General features: G+C 39.5%; 4 protein-coding genes and 1 long non-coding RNA gene across 6 annotated transcripts; 2 read left to right on the top strand and 3 right to left on the bottom strand.

The window, feature by feature from the left end:
* Positions 1-72: 72 nt before the first annotated feature.
* LOC124188570 (zinc transporter ZIP9-like) lies at positions 73-1,846 on the bottom strand. The gene is made up of 7 exons (XM_046581298.1): positions 1,616-1,846; positions 1,473-1,531; positions 1,300-1,408; positions 1,089-1,244; positions 951-1,022; positions 769-854; positions 73-704 (listed from the first exon to the last, which is right to left on the bottom strand). Exons 1-7 carry the CDS (start codon positions 1,650-1,652, stop codon positions 327-329), a joined length of 897 nt encoding a protein of 298 aa, XP_046437254.1. The 5' UTR covers positions 1,653-1,846; the 3' UTR covers positions 73-326.
* Positions 1,847-2,077: 231 nt separating this feature from the next.
* LOC124188566 lies at positions 2,078-7,920 on the top strand. Of its 2 annotated transcripts, none has more exons than XM_046581290.1 (8): positions 2,078-2,252; positions 3,173-3,647; positions 3,728-4,385; positions 4,450-5,215; positions 5,280-6,848; positions 6,907-7,127; positions 7,218-7,303; positions 7,395-7,920. In XM_046581290.1, the coding sequence occupies exons 2-8, from the start codon at positions 3,259-3,261 to the stop codon at positions 7,459-7,461; spliced, it is 3,756 nt and encodes a 1,251-aa protein (XP_046437246.1). In that variant the 5' UTR covers positions 2,078-2,252; positions 3,173-3,258; the 3' UTR covers positions 7,462-7,920. The 2 variants fall into 2 exon arrangements, with proteins under 2 accessions (XP_046437246.1, XP_046437245.1); XM_046581289.1 differs by having other exon boundaries at positions 2,080-2,252; positions 6,904-7,127.
* A 132-nt stretch (positions 7,921-8,052) lies between these two features.
* On the bottom strand, positions 8,053-9,161 carry LOC124188571 (probable peptidyl-tRNA hydrolase 2). The gene is made up of 5 exons (XM_046581300.1): positions 8,888-9,161; positions 8,705-8,822; positions 8,500-8,645; positions 8,336-8,436; positions 8,053-8,257 (listed from the first exon to the last, which is right to left on the bottom strand). The coding sequence occupies exons 1-5, from the start codon at positions 8,957-8,959 to the stop codon at positions 8,056-8,058; spliced, it is 639 nt and encodes a 212-aa protein (XP_046437256.1). The 5' UTR covers positions 8,960-9,161; the 3' UTR covers positions 8,053-8,055.
* Positions 9,162-9,436: 275 nt separating this feature from the next.
* On the top strand, positions 9,437-16,280 carry LOC124188573. The gene is made up of 9 exons (XM_046581302.1): positions 9,437-10,606; positions 10,699-10,871; positions 10,948-11,810; positions 12,938-12,986; positions 13,060-13,632; positions 13,695-14,609; positions 14,691-14,967; positions 15,030-15,237; positions 15,686-16,280. Exons 1-9 carry the CDS (start codon positions 9,562-9,564, stop codon positions 15,846-15,848), a joined length of 4,266 nt encoding a protein of 1,421 aa, XP_046437258.1. The 5' UTR covers positions 9,437-9,561; the 3' UTR covers positions 15,849-16,280.
* On the bottom strand, positions 15,898-17,040 carry LOC124188574. Its single transcript, XR_006872412.1, has 2 exons — positions 16,901-17,040; positions 15,898-16,813 (listed from the first exon to the last, which is right to left on the bottom strand). It is a non-coding gene; the product is annotated as an uncharacterized LOC124188574 (long non-coding RNA).
* Positions 17,041-17,104: the final 64 nt, after the last annotated feature.

A 17,104-nucleotide genomic window follows, 5' to 3' on the forward strand; every position in this document is an offset into this window, starting at 1 on the left:
AAAGCAATTTTTCAAGAAAATGGAAGTGGGAAAGAGCATTTAACCTAGAAGATTCAAATCCAACTCCAAATGTTTTCCCAGTAAATATTCAAGTTTATTAACAAACCACAATAAGAAGATGGACGAACGAAAAAACTGGATTTTTTAAAACCACTCGTCTGCGCACTGCATGTATCGCGCTGTGAAGGGGGGGGGGAGAGGAAATTGCTGTTTTCATGCGTCTTTAAACTTTGTAGCATAAAATCACACAGTTACTGTAAATCACCCGGGGAGCATTGGAACTGCCGGGGAGGAGTTGGGTGTGTGTGTGTACATGCACTTGACGTTCAGTGATGATGGAATGCCGTTAGAGCTAGCGGAAGGAGAGCACCAGAGACAAGCACAAGCAATTCGCATCGCGTGAATCCAATTTTGTCGCCATCAGAGGAAGGTGGATGATGGGAATGCCCCCCAGAGCGCATAACGATTTCTGGCAAGACGTGCACGGTCGAAACATACAAAAATGTTCCAGCACTAAACAACATGGCAAAGCCGGTTGCATTAACAGTGGAAAGTGTTTCCTTGCTCTTTTGACTAAGACCAAAATAAGTGGCAAGTGCCGCGAGGGGCGCTGCCAGGGAAAAGACAAGGAGATATCGACGGATACGAGCTCGATCTAAGCCGTCGCGTAAGAGGAATGTTACTAAACCGAATGACGCTGGGGCCTGAAGGGGGAAAAAACAAAATCTTACTACAAATCTGGGGCCAATATAAGAAATGATATATTACTTTGTGCAGCATGATTGCTAAAAAGACTATCATTTCTGTAGCTGCGTGAGATGTGGTAGCTGCAGCACCCAAAGCAATACCGTCCGCTGTTAATAGATCCAATAAAAAAGTGCTATTAATCACCTTGTGCAATGGACAGAGGAAGATGGACATGATATGTTGGCACATGGTGAATCACTCACCAGCAGCATGAACGACCAAGCCTAAAGTAGCTTGGAATGATCTACTATTTCTTGAAGTGCCACTTTCAGGATCTGTTTAAAAAGATGTTGGTTATCATTGCCTTGTTTCCTCCATTAATCATTCAAGTGTTTACTTACCTCTTGATTTTGATGTGCCAATCTGATCAATGAGCAGCATAAAAACAAATCCTAGCACTAATGCAAGACCAATCACTGAATGAATTCCTTCTTCATGTTCATGTGTGTCTGGGACATTGGCAGTTCCCTTTGCATTTTCATACTTCTGTTTTATATCTGAACAAGAATAAATGTTTTAATTTCTATTGTACACATGCAAAATACAAATAACCTTGCAATTCTTGAGAATACAGCATCTGCGTTCCTTCTGGTATGATGACTACAAGAGCTGTACCTACCAGGAGACCAGCTCCCAGAATTGATACAAGATTTAACCGTTCCTGAAATTGAAAAAAAAACTCGTGATCAACAAATCAACAACAATAAATTTGTGACAACTGTTACCTCTGACAAGGTTACCATCAGTGGAACTGAGCCTGACAAGAAGCTCCCAATACACATGACTATATTGAATAAAGCAAGAAAATCAAAATGTAGTGTAGCCCAAAACTTGGAATAGTGACAAGTTATTTAAAAAACAAACCTACCAACACTTAAGAAAACTAGCATGCTAGCATCACTCATTTTTTAAAAGTAGCTGATAAGTTGATTTAATGAAAATATAAAGCAGTATATTGTTTTGTAGTCATGTACAAATCAAAGACATCACAGACGGGGACGGTAAAAATATTCGCGTGTCACTATTTTCACTCTTAAAATCAGATTGTATGTGTAGGTAAAGGCCAGTGCCTCTTGTCAACGTAAACTAACATAAAATATTTCTGAGCGCCCTTCGCGCCATCTATCGGCTTTAGATGGAACTAACTATCGGTAACACATGGAGTTAATGGCCTCGCTCTGAGCAGACGCTTTAATAAAAGGGGAGGGGATGAAAAGTCTGCCGAAAAGAGGGAAGGAGAGAGAGAAGTAAAAAATAAAAAGAGGGAGAGGGGGGAAAGAAAGAGGAGGGGGGTTCTCAAATCCCGTGTGCTGCTCCCTGTTGGCACATTCAGCACGCTGCAGCCAAGTTACTAACTTTTGTGTGTCGTCCACCATCGGTCCATCCTGAAGTGGAGACGTCCTCGGAGAGAGAGTTTTTGGGCCCTAATTCACACGATTCGTCCTTATTTTAGTTATTAATCGTTCCAGCGTCAAGCTCATTCACGGTATTGATCATTTTTGCAGGTAAACAGCTACTTTTATTGACATTTGTGGCCTTACTGGACAGATCTAAAAAAGGTGAGACCCCCCAATGTGTAACTTCCCTATCTCTTCTAACATGTACAGTCTATAGAAACTGTCGAGTGTGCCTACGTGAAGACTCGTACGCTCATATCGGAGAGCAGTCGTATTCTCTATTTTGGCAATTTTTTCTTGTTTTTAGAAAGCTTTGGCGAAAGGAAACGGCCCTACGATGTTTGCGTCGTATGGGAATGGCCGATAACTTGTGTGTGGACCGACGCGATATACTATCGTTCTTTAGCTTTTTTTCCATTTTATTTACATTTCCAAGGGAATATTAGTCTTCTCCTGATAACAAGCTCGTGTCTTCTTAGGTGTCGTTTTATTTTTAAAAAGAGTTTACGAAAAATTTTCTCCTTTTGTTGTTACAATTGGACATTGGGGTTCCGGAGAGAGGGTAGTAAAAATGGAAGGGGGGGGGGGTGGGGAGGGGGTACCGTTTCACGTGTAGTTCTCGATCAAGAAAGAGAAGCCTGAGGGAATGTCAGACGTGAAACCCCTCGTTTTCTCCTTTCTTTTTTCTCGAAATGGGAAAAAAAAAACTGGAAAAAGAATTTTGTTGTATTGTGTGTGTGTGAAGTAGACGCCAGATTTCGTCCGTACTCCGTATCTCACGTATACCCTTTTTAGAGTTGTTGTTGGGAATTTAATCATGTATGGTCATCCAGTAGTCTAAGCCTTGTTCATTGGGTGTGCGTCTATCAATTATTCGAACAAGTTTGTTTACTTTTTATCGATCGTTTAGTTTGTACACTTGAATATTGACAACAGTGTAAGCTGAAATTCCGATTGAATTCTTGAACGGTGTAAGCCGCTCCTCTGAGAACTTTGATGCTATTTATTTTGCCCATTTTTTCCTACAGAGTTGTGGCCGATATCCAGGCAGGAGGACGTACGTTTATCGCATGCGGGAGGCCCGAACTTAGGCGCCGACGTACCATCGACAACGATGAAAGTACATCGGCGTGGTGCTTCTTCGCCGTCGCTGTTGCTGGAAGCTTCCGAGCCTCCGACATCTGTCAACGTTAATGGCAACTACTATCAATTCGAATTGGAACCGCATCATGTGGAACGCGGTAAACGCGGGCAGAAGGTGTTCGTCTGTGACCTCTGCCCGGCACCTGGAGGTGTATTTAAACGCTCCTTTAGTCTTAAGCGCCATTACTTGCGCTTTCACATTAATTTTGCCTTCCTAAGCCCACGTGATCTTAACAATTGCGCCATTGCCGTAGCCGGCCAGCATCAACGAAGTGGATTTCCACCAACAGGACCCAATGACAGATTGATTAATCGTCTCAATAATTCATCTCCGTTGCTATTCCGTTGTCATCAGTGCGGGTAATAAAATGTCAAATTTCACGGCCCCGGATAATTAACCAACAACAACTCCCATCATTTGCCTCCTCCCCCCTAAATAGCCGTCTACTTAGGACCAAGAATGACTTGCTCAAACACTTGGAAGCGCATCCGGGACCATCTCAGACGGTGACCGAAGAAAATGGTGACGGGCAACAAGGGGGCACAAATCGCTGCCCTCGCTGCAGCACTGCCTTTTCGTTACGTAAAACACTGATGAGACACATCAAGAAGAACCGATGTCGTGGAGGAAATCCCCCTCCTCCTCTTCCTGATATTCCTGACACACATTCTAAACCGGAATCAGAAACAGGTATTCAGTCTGGAGGAACAAGTGATCCGGGTGATGATTACCTGGCCATGGGCCCAGAAGAGGAGAACGAAGAAATGGACATGGAGGCATCTTTAAGACTAGGAAGTCCGACATCCCTCTTCCGGTTCGCTTGCACTTTGTGTAACAAGATGTTCAATTCGTACGTCAACATGTGCCGCCATCGCCGACTAGCTCATGGACGCTACGGCATCTGTTCGCCTCATTGGCTCTTGTCGCGCAAGCTGTCCAATAAGCCGTCGTTGAAGCATGCGGTGCAATCACCAATCAATTCATCTCGGAATCCCCAGATTTTTCATGATTTATCACATATTGTTACCAATGCCAACGATAATCTCAACCGGTTTATTGATGGCAAAAGAAATAATATTCGCTCCTTGGCTCCTACCGTAAGTCGTTAAACATTCAAAACATTCATAAATATGTTAAATTGACTTTTTGATTTCTACATAGGATGACAGATTTGAAGTGCAGCCAACTGATAGTGGTAATCCGCCTCCGGAGCGTTGGTCTTGGGGAGAGACCAGTTATAATGCTACCGAATTACAGAAATTGGATGTGCCTCTCCAGATGGCCTATTATTATGGGCTCAAATCGTTGAAGTTGCAAGAAACTGCCAAAACGCAAAGCAGTTCTAGTCAGTCGGCACCGGAAGAAATGGATATTTCAAAAGTGCTTAATTTGCGTAAAACTGTCGAAACTTCATCACAGGAGAAAGTGACGGCAATTTCGCAGCCGGAATTCAGTGGCGAATGGATTCGAAGCAAAAACTACATTTGTTCGCCTTGTGGTGAAATATTTCAAGATTTCCTTGCTTTGTTGGATCATCAGCAAAACGGTCATAGTGGTGTTTCGTGTACACATATACAGCTAGATCAGTCAACAGAGGCTGAATTAGCTGACGAGTTAAAGAGACAAATAATGCGTTCCGGCAATGGTGGACAAATTCTTCCTCTAGATACCTTTCAATGCACAAAGTGCCATTTCAGCGTTGAGTCAATTCCGGAACTTCACAGTCATATCCTCCTATGTTCCAATCACGTATCTGCCAGTCCCTACCGAAAGCGTCGTGTTAAAGTGAATCCCAGATCCAGACGAGGTCACTGGAACCAAAATGAAGCCCCTAATGGAGGAAGCAGAGGTCTGCAGAGAACTAATTCTAGCCTAACGAAAAACTCTTCAGCTGCACGTTCCCTTCGCAGTCGTTCACCTAAAGAAGGTTAATAATAAATCTTATTTAGTTTGGAGATTCTTAATAACGCATAATCTTTCTTCTTTTCTAGATGCCACAGATAAAGGCACACCTGGAGCACTGCGGAGAAGTACTCGGCGTGTTTTATCTTTCAGTGAACCCGCACCCACAAAGAAGAAAAATGGTATTACAAAAAGAATTTTGCGTCAACGAGTGGATCCACTGCTAATCAATGGATCCGCGGTTTCAAAAAGTGTTCAAATTGAAGTCAAGAAGAAAAATGGTGTTTCAGTGAATTCAAAGTCTACATCGAAAATCACTGTTGATGTTCACGAGTGCGACGGATGCCAAAAGCAGTTCCAGTCACACACATCTGTCCTCAAGCACAAGCACTACTGCCCCAAGAAGTCAAATGAATCCTCTGCTGTTCCCAACAATGCTACTACGCCTGTCTCATCCAAAAATCAAAGTAATGGATTATCAAAAGCCCAAACTAAGATTCTGGCTTACGAAACAGTCAAAACTGAACCCAACCTTAAGCGTTCCAACACTAAGCGAAAATCAGAAGTTCTTTCGACTTCTCCAATTAAAAAATCTAAGGTAACCGTTCTTTCTGATACCAAAAGTATTCCCTCTTCAAATTCCATTTCTCCGAAGAAAACATCGAGAAAGTCCGTGCCTTCTGCCACTCCTACTCAAGTGTCGTTGGCCAAAACTCCAGCAAAACCCAAATCAACTTTGAAAAGTATTGCCGGAATAGCTAAATCCAATCGGAGCACAACCAAGAAAGGAAATGAAGAAATTGAAGAAATCGCAGTAGCAGCAGAGGGGAGACCAGTTCGTTCAAGTAGGAGGGTATCGATGACGTTGGCCATGGAAGATCAAGTGGAGGCGAGTTTCTTGGAGGCATTGTCACCAGAACAAAGAGTTCGAGTTGCAGAGCAGAAATGTCCATTTTGTTCCAAGCATTACGTGTATCGCAGCAACTTCAAAAGACATTTGCTCGAGGGTTGCGATACAATTGATGTCGATGAGCCATCCGTTAACCTCACTCCAACTAACAACAAGAAACCAAGTGACGATAAAATCAATAAAGAAAAAAAATCTTCTGTTTCTTCAAGTTCGGTTTTAAAAGCGGAAAGAAAAGAGAAACGCCAAACAATTGAATCGGATTTAAAGAAGGTTGAAAACAAGCCCCCCAAAAAGAAAAAGGCAGAAGAGATTCCGGAAGGAAAAATTAAAAAAACTGTTGAAAAGAAAAGTAATAAGACGCCTCATTCGCCTATTTCAAAGTCATCAAAGTTGCAAGAGCTAAAAAAATCAACAGAAACTCGTTCGCGGAAAGAAGCAGTCAAGTTAACTCCGTCGCCATCCAACCAGAAGGCGAAGCAAATTCACAGTAAAAAGACGCAAAATAAGATAGAAATAGCAAAACAAAATAGAAATGGAAAACCCTCGGCAAGAGAAGAAGAAAATATGAACAACGTTACTAAGGTCAGAGGCGAAGAAAATATTACGAAGAATTCTGATAAATTTGACCTTCCCAAAAGAAATGGAAGGAAACCAACTGCCGCACCAAAGTCGAAGAAATCTAATTCGCCGTCTTTATCAGCAGATATAGTTACACTCGTAGAAGACGAAGCTGGGTGTTCTGATCAAGGTAACAACAAATCTAAAGTTAATTTTTTGCCAGATTCTAATAATTTTGATTTTAGAAGATAAAGAACTTCACAGCAATAATGGAGTTGATCATCAACTTGAAAAAACAGCCAATCAAACTCAAGGTGATGACCAAATAGGCAAATCAACTTTTACGGAAAAAGATCGTGAACCTGAATGCAATCATCTTAAAATGGACGGTTCCAAAATATTAAATGGGAATTGTGGTTCTAATCGCGCATTACGCTCTTCAACGACATCCAAATACGATCTTAATAAGGTCAGTAATTTTTTTTTTAGAATAATGGAAACATGCACGGATTTTATTTATTGACTATTGTTTTTATTAATTTTTGTTTGAAATCTGCAGTCACATGCCCTTGACAGACTCAAACTTGGCCAAGCACTAGACAATGCCATCAGTGAAATTTTTAAGTCCTACACTTACTTTACTAAGTATGTATATCACATTACATTACTACCACAGATATTCTAGTCTTCTAAAAATTAAATTTGATCTGTACGTAATTATATTTTTATTTGATAGGTATCCTATTCAAATACGTCGTTTGAAAAATTTGGCCCAAGCGTACCTTCAACCTACAAGCTACTAATGTGACCCCTACTTTCCTGTTGATTAATAGCCTATGGAATAATATTCTCTGCGGTGTGAGAGGAGTAGAAAACTAGAAACTTGTTAGTTACGACCCACGTTCTCTACCTCACTCAGCAAACGAGCAGAATCAACAAATCCTCTTGGATTAAATTTCATTCAGCTGCATGAACAATATCGTGCGTGGGTCAAATTTGTTTCAGCTATCTACCTCGTTCCCTGCCACTCACTTTCTCTTAAACCCCATTTTTTGTTTCCTTTTTTTGTTTTTCAAATATTGTTTTTTCCTGTGTACATATAATTTTGGTTTTGTTCCGTCTTTGTCTCCGGCAATTTCCTCTTAGATAGTACGCAATGAAATGATTTTGTTTAAATCGTGATCTCTTTGCTGATTTGACTAAGAATTGAGTTTTCAGCAATAGTGATACGCAAATACAGTTCGAACTTTTCGATGACGAAATTTTCAATTTTACGTCATTTTGAATATCGATTTTGAAACCTTGGATCTCCTACCTAACAACGTTTGAAGAAGTGTATAAATTAGCCTTTTTTTATATGATGAGTACATGTAATATTGTAATAAGTAAAACAATTGTTACAACAATTTCAATTTCCCGGTAATTTCATTTACGTCGGATTCTTTCCCAAAAATTGATAAGACAGTATTCGAGCCAGGTGCCACTTGAGTGTGACCTGCATCACTCACAAGGTAGTGAAGTAAACCAGATTCTTTTGCTTTCTGCATTAAATCAAGGAGATGCTGCTTGTTTTCTCCTTTCAATGCAATCTTCCTTTCTCTATTGGAGGGGGAGAAACATTTTCAAGATTTTATAAAAGATTTATGCTGTGTAATCTACCCATGCTATGATCATTACCCATCATAGTCTTCCCAACAAGACAAGGGTCCACATTCTTTACTGTTTTCCATTTCTTTATCAATTAGCTCACGATGTAACCCCAATGCAGCATGGGCCACCTGTAGACATTACACCATATTAATATGACAATGGTAAAATTTAAATAAAATTTAAAGATTTACTTGTGCTGCTATTTTTCCCACACCCATGCCTAATTCCATGTTAACAACAAACACCATTTTGTATGGTCCATCATAATCTTCTGGCAATTCCTCATCTTCTTCTTCACTTCCAGTGTCACCATTCATGTTTTCTAGAGATACAGAACCTGTCAAACAAATTAAACAAAAAACTATCATTGAGTTTCTTCTGAATTCAAATTCTTACCTGCAAGCTTCTCTATTTCATCAACAGTGATAGGAATGTCTGGAAGAGTTAGATCAGGATGATCAAAAATCCATGTAGCTGCAATTTCTGCTGAGCTATTTCCTGTGTTGAGTAGTGCCTGTAAATTAGGATTTGTTTCAATATGGGATAACAAACACCAAAGAAGGGGAAATGGTTACGTACCCTTTCTGCAACATTTCGGGAAATTCCCATAGATAACAAGATGTCAACAAATTCTTCGTTGGGTTTCCACATGAAGAAAATCTTTGTTAGTGTCACAGGTAGTGTGTTTTTCTTCTTGTGGTTCTTGGTGTGAAGATATCCAATACAGAATTTTAAAATCAAAATCAATTTACCAGCTATGAAATTGTGTAAGTGAATTTCCTGTTTGCTCGATACAGACTCGACAGCCAGTACTCCACATGGTCTGGAGCAGACGAATTTTTGATTCAATCCGATTTTTTTGTTTTGACAAGAGAGCCGTCAAGCCATTGTCCGTCGCTAGTTGTCGCCACTCGCCACTGTCGTACTAAAGTCCGAAAATGAAATTTCTAAAAAAAAAAAAAAGCAAAAACTTGTGTGCATTTCCGAATTAAAAATTGTTTGTGCTTCTTTCTAAAATGGTCATTCTAAAATTACAAGGTTAGGCTTTTGAAAGTAGACTGTGGAGAGTAGGCATTACGCAGTAGCATGAATTTGGCGCTCAGTCCATAGCAGACGAACTTGAAATGATAAACAATCGTCTGTTCAATGTGCTAGACTGCTAGGTAGTATTAAACACGTTTTAGTTCATAGACCTAGTCTAATAAAAGAGCACTTACGAATTTGATATCATTCCAAAATACTCGTATTTCAATATGAGGAAAAGATTTTTTGTCACTCGCCTTGAGGAGATAGCTTTCACGGCGTGTTATCGTGAAATTCTCAGTAATTTACTCCTTTGTCCTGAACATCGACCTGAAGACAGACGTGGCATGAATTCTTATTCATCTCTTATTTCGCTTAACCCTTTCTTTTCTAGCTCAAATATTCGTGGATTTGTCAGAAGTCGCTTGAACCATCATCTTATTGGAATAATGAATGATGATATAAGGAAAAAGTTTATTTGTGAATTCAACAGAAACTTTTATGACGCTGATCAGAAATCAGACATTTGGGTTTTCTTGGACTGTGTTCTGGATAACAGCTTTACTGAGCTTGAAACCCATGTTGTTTTTCCAAAAACAGAGCCAAATGAAAAGTTTGTTCACAGTATTTGTAATCGCTCACCGAGTGTTGAAGTATTGAAAATGAATTTTGAAATGGTGTCAAAGTCAACACCTATGGCGAAATTGAGTCCCATTATTTCATCACTGTCATCCTTGGTTAATTTAAACAGCCTTTCACTTAATCTTCTCCACAAACACCACAGGGAATTACTGAACTGCATAGGAATTTCATGTCCAAGATTGCAACATTTCTGCATCACTGGATTTCGCATTCTTAAGAAAGATATTCTTGCATTAATGCTTGGGGAAAAACTGAAACAGTTTCCTGAAAAAGAAATGGTTGAAGAAGAAAAAAATGTCATTTTGGAAATATTAACTGAATACCTCAGTCCATTCTGTTTCACTCTTCAACACTTGCAACTAGAAGACCTAGAAGAGAAGAAAAAATTTCGAAAAGGCTCTGAATTCTCCGGACTTTATCCAGCTTCTGTCGCTCTGCTGTTGCGCCACATGCCGAATTTGAGGCGAATCGACCATTCTGGTTCTTCTGTCAGTTCTGCCATCAAGCTACTTCATCAAATTCCATCTGCAAATGAGACCCTTGGAAGTAATCATAAAAATATTTATGAAGCAAGCCAAGATTATACAAATCCTCGTCTTCCCTCACCATTCATTACCAATTCACCTTTCTCTGGTAATAGTTTTGTACATTTATCATGAAAATAATATGCCATTTCAATAAGGATTTTTTAAAAGCTGCTATATCATGTATGTGTATTTTTTTAGGTATAATCTCCCTAACCAGCATAGATTTTGTCAACATTCGGGATGAAATTCTGATGAAGGCCGTTGGTCGGATGTGTCCTCATTTAAAGGAAGTGACGTTCTCAGAATTGCTACATACTGATGCTATTTCACCCGATCAGCTATTCTCCATCTTAACAACGGAATGGCCCAAGGTGAATTGTCTTAACATCAACTTAATTGAATTTACCAACCTTTGCTAATATTATTTATTCTTCATTTGATATGCAGGTTGAACGCGTAACTTTAATAAAAGTTTCAACGAATTATCGCAAAGCAATTCTTCGTGCCCTCGGCGCTCAATTGTCCCAGCTCACGTTTGTCTCTTGCGAGCTGATTGATGTTGCTGATCTTATCTCTTGCGCGGAATTGGAGGTTTTACGAATTTTCTTCTCATCCACGCTATTGTTACCAAGTGAAAATCCAGAGGAGAAGTACTTCCCTCCCGAGGCGTTCCTTCCAAAACTCAACCGTCTAGAAAGTGACATTTGCCTTAGTTCGAGATACTCGCATCTGTTTGAAGAAAAAAGTACTTTGACATATTTGGATCTCGAATGCTGTCATGTCGGTACAAAAGCTTCCACAATTTCGAACTGGAACGAAATAACAAAGAATTGGCAACGAATTCATACTTTGCACATTCGCCAGTGCACTGGACTTACGATGGCTGGAACTAAAACTCTCACTCTTCAGCTGACTAAGTTGAAAGAGCTGAGCCTCCCTAGTGGAATGTTGAATTATAAGGACGAAAGAGAAATCTCTTATGATTTGATGAATCGCTTCAACAAGGGGCCACTGAAGATTTGTTTAAAATTTGAACGCAGCCAATCTTCCCTAATTTGTTCATATCAGGATCAGAACGGCCCATACGAAACTTCCGATGAAGAACTAAGCAGCGGAGATTCGGATGAATCGAGCCACGGTTTTGGCACAAGGAATGATTTGGATGCGAGGGAGGATTATGGCGGCTGGATGGATGAAATTGACGTTTTCAACGAAGATGTTGAGGACTTCTTTGAAGAATACGATGATGATGAAGATGTTGAGGACTTCTTTGAAGAAAACGATGATGGGGAAGATGATTTTCTTAATTGGTGATGACGATCAAGATGATTGGTGAAAAGTTTTGTTGATCAATAACTTAACTTAAATTGCTGAATGATCCTTGTGTAACTAGCTTGTCATGGTTATCAGTAATGCCTTGTCTTCGTATGCGCCATGTCTTAATACATGTTAAAGCCTCATCTAAACAAAAATGCATTATTGTAATTCCCGTAACATTAAAAAAAAATCATAATCAAGAAATAAAAAAAAAACAAATAAAAATTAGAATATGTTTTGGAATTTAGAATTTTTTACTTGTTTTGGTAACTTTTTTGTCCTTTTTTTAGGTTTTGTTTGGCTTAGTTCTATCCCTATGGTTCTATTTTTTGTTTTTAAATTTTTTTAAAAAAAGCTTCGTGAATCATGATTAGTTTTAATGACGTACGTCAGTTTTTCATCGCTAGATGGCATGATAGCTTTCTTCTCCTCCAACCGCTTTCCTCTCCCAACTCCCACAATCCATATTATCTACCATTCTCCAGGACCACCACAACCATACACATTTTTTGTGCGTCTTCTGATTGACCTCGTCCGACTTGACTGAGTAGAATCGAAATACTGTTTTTTTTCCTATTTAGTCTCATCGTTTGTAATTAATTGGATAGAATTTAACTGTAGTGATTATTCTCGTGTTTTTGAAGCGATTAAAGGTAAAACAGAGCCTTTAGATTTTTTGAAGTATCAATTAGAAGTTTTAATTGTGTTGAAAACTATCTTTCAGTGAAAGAGTAGACTGAAAAATGGGAGATGGAACAACAAATACCTCACAGCAGCAATCCAACCAACAGCAAGCAAGTCAAGCAGGGTGGCAGCAACAATATCCAGGCTATTACAATTTCCCTACAATTCCTGGCCAATCTTACCCGTAAGTTTTTTGTTCAATTCTTCGGTTAATTTGCTTGAGCATTTGGGTTTTGGGGAAGGGAAGTACTGTGTTGATCATCATTATCAACACATCAGACTCTCTAATCCATTGTTTAAATGCCTGTAATTACATATTTTTTGCAATCTGATGTTTCTTAACTGTAAAGTGTATAGTGTGTTCATTGAAACACTTTCATGGGGCTATGGGAAATATTGTCATTCATTCTCTTAATTATTGTATTACATTTTACAGGCCATACCCATACCAAGTACCACATGGACAGATGACTTATTACCCATATGTAAGTACACTTTCTGTTTTTGTTTATGTATTATGTATTTTAAAATTTATACATGTCTATGATATTTTTGTAGGCATATGGTTATCCTACACCCATGCAAGGCCAGTGGATGGGGCAAGGCACTTGGAATGGGGCTGGATATCAAATGCCTCCTGTAACTTCTAGTTCAGGAAATGCTGCTGCTCCACCACCTTTGCCAAGTCTTCCACCACCCCCTCCACCACCACCTCCTCCTCCTACTCTATCAACTTCATTTGAACCACCCCCTCCAGGTTCCATTAAATTCACCATTCCTTCCAAAGGCAGTAATAAATTGCAGAAGGTTAAGCAAGAAAATAAGGCTCCTGGTCCCATCCAGGTTCCACAATACCCAACAAGCCCTCAAGTGGCAACCTCCAGTGCTCAACAGAACATCCAGAACAAATCTCCTGAGCAAACATTTTCACAAACTAAGGGTTCAGGGATGCCGGTTGATTGGCCAGATAGTCTACGTCGTTACGTCGAGCGATGTTTTGCCATGTGCCAGTCATCTGTTGACAAAGATTTTGTTGAACTAATTCTTAAGGGGAAAATCACCTCGGCATCAAGGGAGGGGAAAGCCCTAAGCAAAGATTGGGATAATGAACCACTTCCGAATCTGTCAAGGGTAAGTTTGTTATTAATTTGAGGTTAAAACAATTTTATTCATTGTTCAATTTCAATTCTAAGGTGGAAAATGCCGTTCCAACGAGTGGAGTTGCTTCTAGTCTGAAAGCAGGGACGTCTGGATTTAACGTATCTCCCATGAAAAACGGAGTTAATATTTTAGGCTCCACAGCCGGGGGAGCTTCTGCATTCAGGATGCAGCCAAATTCTGGACAGGATATCTCTCCATTCAAAACTGCGCCGAGTAGCATAGGGATTTCAGCTGTTAAACCGGTTACTGATACTCCGTCTTTCAAGAATGGAGCAGCTAGCAATTCGAGCAATAATTCCTTTAAGACGGGAGCTTCCATACTAGGAATATCCGCTTTGAAGACATCAGTTGGAACTAAACAAAACCAAATCTCGTTTCAGTTTAAGGGACAAAGAAAGGCGCTTTACGGTACTGCACTGAGGAAGTCATCATCATCATCGTCAACCTCATCTTCTCGTTCACGAAGTCGTTCTCCCGTTGGTAGGCAACGTTCCAGCAGTCGCTCCAGGTCTCGGTCTCGAAGCCGTTCTCCCTCCCGTTCACGATTGTCTCCCACTAGTCGCTCTTCACCTGCAAAGAAACTCACCAAATCCCAGCAAAAGAAACTGAAAAAGAAGAACCAAAACCAAAAGAAGTCGTTGGGTGCCGCTGGAAAAGGTGGTTTAGGTTTGGGATCGGTCAACCGAACCGTCTTGGGTGCAAATTGGACATCTCCAGACAAACTGCGTAAGCGTCAGGCTCGCTTCCAAGTGCCCAAGAAAACCCGGCTAACGACATTGGGTGACAGCAGCTTGTACAGGGAAGACGTTACTGGGGAAGAAGATTGGTCGAATTTACTTATCGTTGGTACGTGTTGCGAAGTTGAGAAGCCATTTTTTAGGTTGACTGCTGCTCCTGACCCGTCGACTGTCAGACCTGTACACATTCTGAAAAAAGCTCTTTATAAAGTAAGTTGGGTTTTTGTTCATGTTTACGTTAATTTACTTTATTATAATCGTGTTATATTTTTGTTTGTTTTCCATGTACAGGTTAAAACATCTTGGGTTGCTAATCCTGATTACCGGTCATGTTGTGATCAAATGAAATCCATAAGACAGGATTTGACAGTACAGGGTATTCGGGATTCCTTTACAGTTGAAGTCTACGAAACACACGCCCGTCTAGCTCTGGAGGCTGCCGACCACGAGGAATTCAATCAATGTCAGACGCAGTTAAAGGCTCTTCACCATGAATTAGGAGGAAAGAACCTACTTGAATTTACTGCCTACAGGATCCTCTACTACATTTTTACTAAGAGTACCATGGGTATGTTTTAATGATTTTTTTCGGGTGACACATTTGTTATAATTATGAATTTACAACAATAGATTTGAACACGACTATGGCCAGCTTGACTCGTGAAGAAAAGGCAGACGATTGTGTCGCTCATGCCTTAGAGGTACGTTCATCCTGGGCGTTGGCAAACTTTCGGCGTTTTTTCCGACTGTATAATCACGCTCCTCGAATGTCGGCACACTTGATGAGCTGGTTTGCCGACAGGGAGAGAAAACTTGCTTTAAAGACACTCATCAAAGCGTACGTATTGTATTTTTTTTACTTGCTAATTTTTAAGAAGTGGTCGTGCCTCATCTAACAGGGGATTTAGGCACAAAATTTCACCCCTAATTTTCCGTTTCTTTAATAATCAAGCAAAATCAAGTTATTAAGTTTATAAACGTACAACATTACTTTCCAGGATCAACGGACGGGTTTTCTTACAATATTTTATTGTTTTTTGAAAGGGTGGTCAAAATTCTTGGAAATGCATTCTTTTTAAAGAAAAGTTAATTCGAATCCCTTTTACAAATTATTAGAAATTCGTAGCATTTTTTTTTTTATTATTATTTTCATGTTATGAAAAAGTTCTTGTTGTTAAATTTCTTCTGATTGAATGCATATATGCAAGATTTTGACCCTCTCATGTTGTGTCCTGTTGATACTTTGCCTGTATGTGAAATAATGGTCCTTACGCTTATACCATTAGTTATCGTCCAAATATTCCGGTGGAGTTGGTGACGACGCAACTTGGATTTCCTACGTTGGACGCTTGGTACGACTTTTCAAAGGAGCTGCCTATCGTCTATTCTGATGATAGCAAAGCTCAGATTGATTGTAAAGCTAGTACTGCTAATTTGACTGCCTGGTGAATGCGATGGTTACTAGTGTTCTCTCCCGTTCAAGTTTTGTCTTAATTTGAAAAAACCTCGTTGATAACAAGCTCCACATAATTTCCTTAAGAAGCCAGCCAAAATTCCACCGAAGCAGTTAAGAAAATTCGGATAAAATGGAACTCCACAGTTATCCATGAATGAAGCTAATTTTCGACTATAGATTTGCAGCAATGTTTGAGGGGATCTGAGTTTCGATTATCCATTTATATGAAGGCTTTCACAGAATTCCGCTGTTACAAACTTACATATGACCTTTGCACGATTCTATTCAAATCGGATAGCTTGCATCTATTTAAATTCAGTCGTTATTTTCCTTCTGTGTGATACTCGAACAGTGTCGAAAATCTTTTTCATCCTTGTTGCCTAGGCCAATCTGCTTCCTTCGCATAATAAAATTTTTTGTCTGAATTTCTCTGGAATTATTTACTTAGTCTTTATATTTGCGTGATGAACGTTTGTAATTTGAACTCGATAAATTTACTTTAATTACGTAAAATTGTAAAATTTTGAAAGGGGAAATTCGGAAAACCAAAAAATGTCGATAAGCATAAACTGACAACAGTGTATTTGCTGTCTGTAAAACATGCTGTAAAAACTAAAAACTTGGATTGATTCTTGATCTTGCTGTGTCCATGTGCTTAAAGCTCAAACTTGCTTGAGTACTTGTTAAGTGGTTTTTATTATGTCGACCTCTTTATTGAAAAAAAGTTTGAAACTGTTTGAGAAAGAAGAAAAACACGACAAATCAACCAAGAAAACACCACCAAGAAACGTTAAAGGCGCCATCGGGAAAGCTATCAAGAAACAAGCGACTGTTAAGGACCGAAAAGTTAAATCAGCAATTGATCAGTTTGTCAAGAAACATCCCAAGCAAGATAGGACTCTGGAAAACTTGGCTCTGCTAGATAAGCTGTCACAGAAAAAATCAGTCACACAGGAATCTGCAAACAAGGTTAGAATTTCAAAGATATTTCGTCTTGCAAACATTTTTAAAATACAGATTGATTTTTTTTCAGATATTTTCTTACCAGTTAAAGAAACAACGTAAAACCATTGAAAAGAAGCCGAAAGCAAAAGAACAATCCACCGTGTTTACTGAGCAAGATTTTCTTAAGTTTGAACAAGAATACTTTGTCAAGGGATAATAAGGCTAGTAACCCACAATACATGGCTGTAGGTCATGATGTTCTAATTGGGAAAATATTGCTCTTTCTGTGTGTCATTTTTGTACT

The sequence above is a fragment of the Daphnia pulex genome, chromosome 2 (genome assembly GCF_021134715.1).
Source record: "Daphnia pulex isolate KAP4 chromosome 2, ASM2113471v1".
Taxonomy (NCBI): Eukaryota; Metazoa; Arthropoda; class Branchiopoda; order Diplostraca; family Daphniidae; genus Daphnia; species Daphnia pulex.

What these genes read in the sequence shown, in the direction of transcription:
- LOC124188570 (XM_046581298.1), bottom strand. Translation starts at nt 1,652, where the DNA reads ATGAGTGATGCTAGCATGCTAGTTTTCTTAAGTGTTG. An exon ending in GCTAGTTTTCTTAAGTGTTG is followed by an intron (nt 1,532 to 1,615) that starts GTAGGTTTGTTT and finishes TATTCAATATAG; the next exon opens with TCATGTGTATTGGGAGCTTC. An exon ending in CTTGGTCGTTCATGCTGCTG is followed by an intron (nt 855 to 950) that starts GTGAGTGATTCA and finishes ATCTATTAACAG; the next exon opens with CGGACGGTATTGCTTTGGGT.
- LOC124188566 (XM_046581289.1), top strand. Translation starts at nt 3,259, where the DNA reads ATGAAAGTACATCGGCGTGGTGCTTCTTCGCCGTCGCTGTTGCTGGAA. An exon ending in TTCCGTTGTCATCAGTGCGG is followed by an intron (nt 3,648 to 3,727) that starts GTAATAAAATGT and finishes CCCCCTAAATAG; the next exon opens with CCGTCTACTTAGGACCAAGA. An exon ending in AGCTGGGTGTTCTGATCAAG is followed by an intron (nt 6,849 to 6,903) that starts GTAACAACAAAT and finishes TTTTGATTTTAG; the next exon opens with AAGATAAAGAACTTCACAGC.
- LOC124188571 (XM_046581300.1), bottom strand. Translation starts at nt 8,959, where the DNA reads ATGTGGAAACCCAACGAAGAATTTGTTGACATCTTGTTATCTATGGGA. An exon ending in TGAAATAGAGAAGCTTGCAG is followed by an intron (nt 8,646 to 8,704) that starts GTAAGAATTTGA and finishes TTTGTTTGACAG; the next exon opens with GTTCTGTATCTCTAGAAAAC. An exon ending in TGTTGGGAAGACTATGATGG is followed by an intron (nt 8,258 to 8,335) that starts GTAATGATCATA and finishes CCCCTCCAATAG; the next exon opens with AGAAAGGAAGATTGCATTGA.
- LOC124188573 (XM_046581302.1), top strand. Translation starts at nt 9,562, where the DNA reads ATGAGGAAAAGATTTTTTGTCACTCGCCTTGAGGAGATAGCTTTCACG. An exon ending in AGATGACTTATTACCCATAT is followed by an intron (nt 12,987 to 13,059) that starts GTAAGTACACTT and finishes ATATTTTTGTAG; the next exon opens with GCATATGGTTATCCTACACC. An exon ending in TTAAAGACACTCATCAAAGC is followed by an intron (nt 15,238 to 15,685) that starts GTACGTATTGTA and finishes TTATACCATTAG; the next exon opens with TTATCGTCCAAATATTCCGG.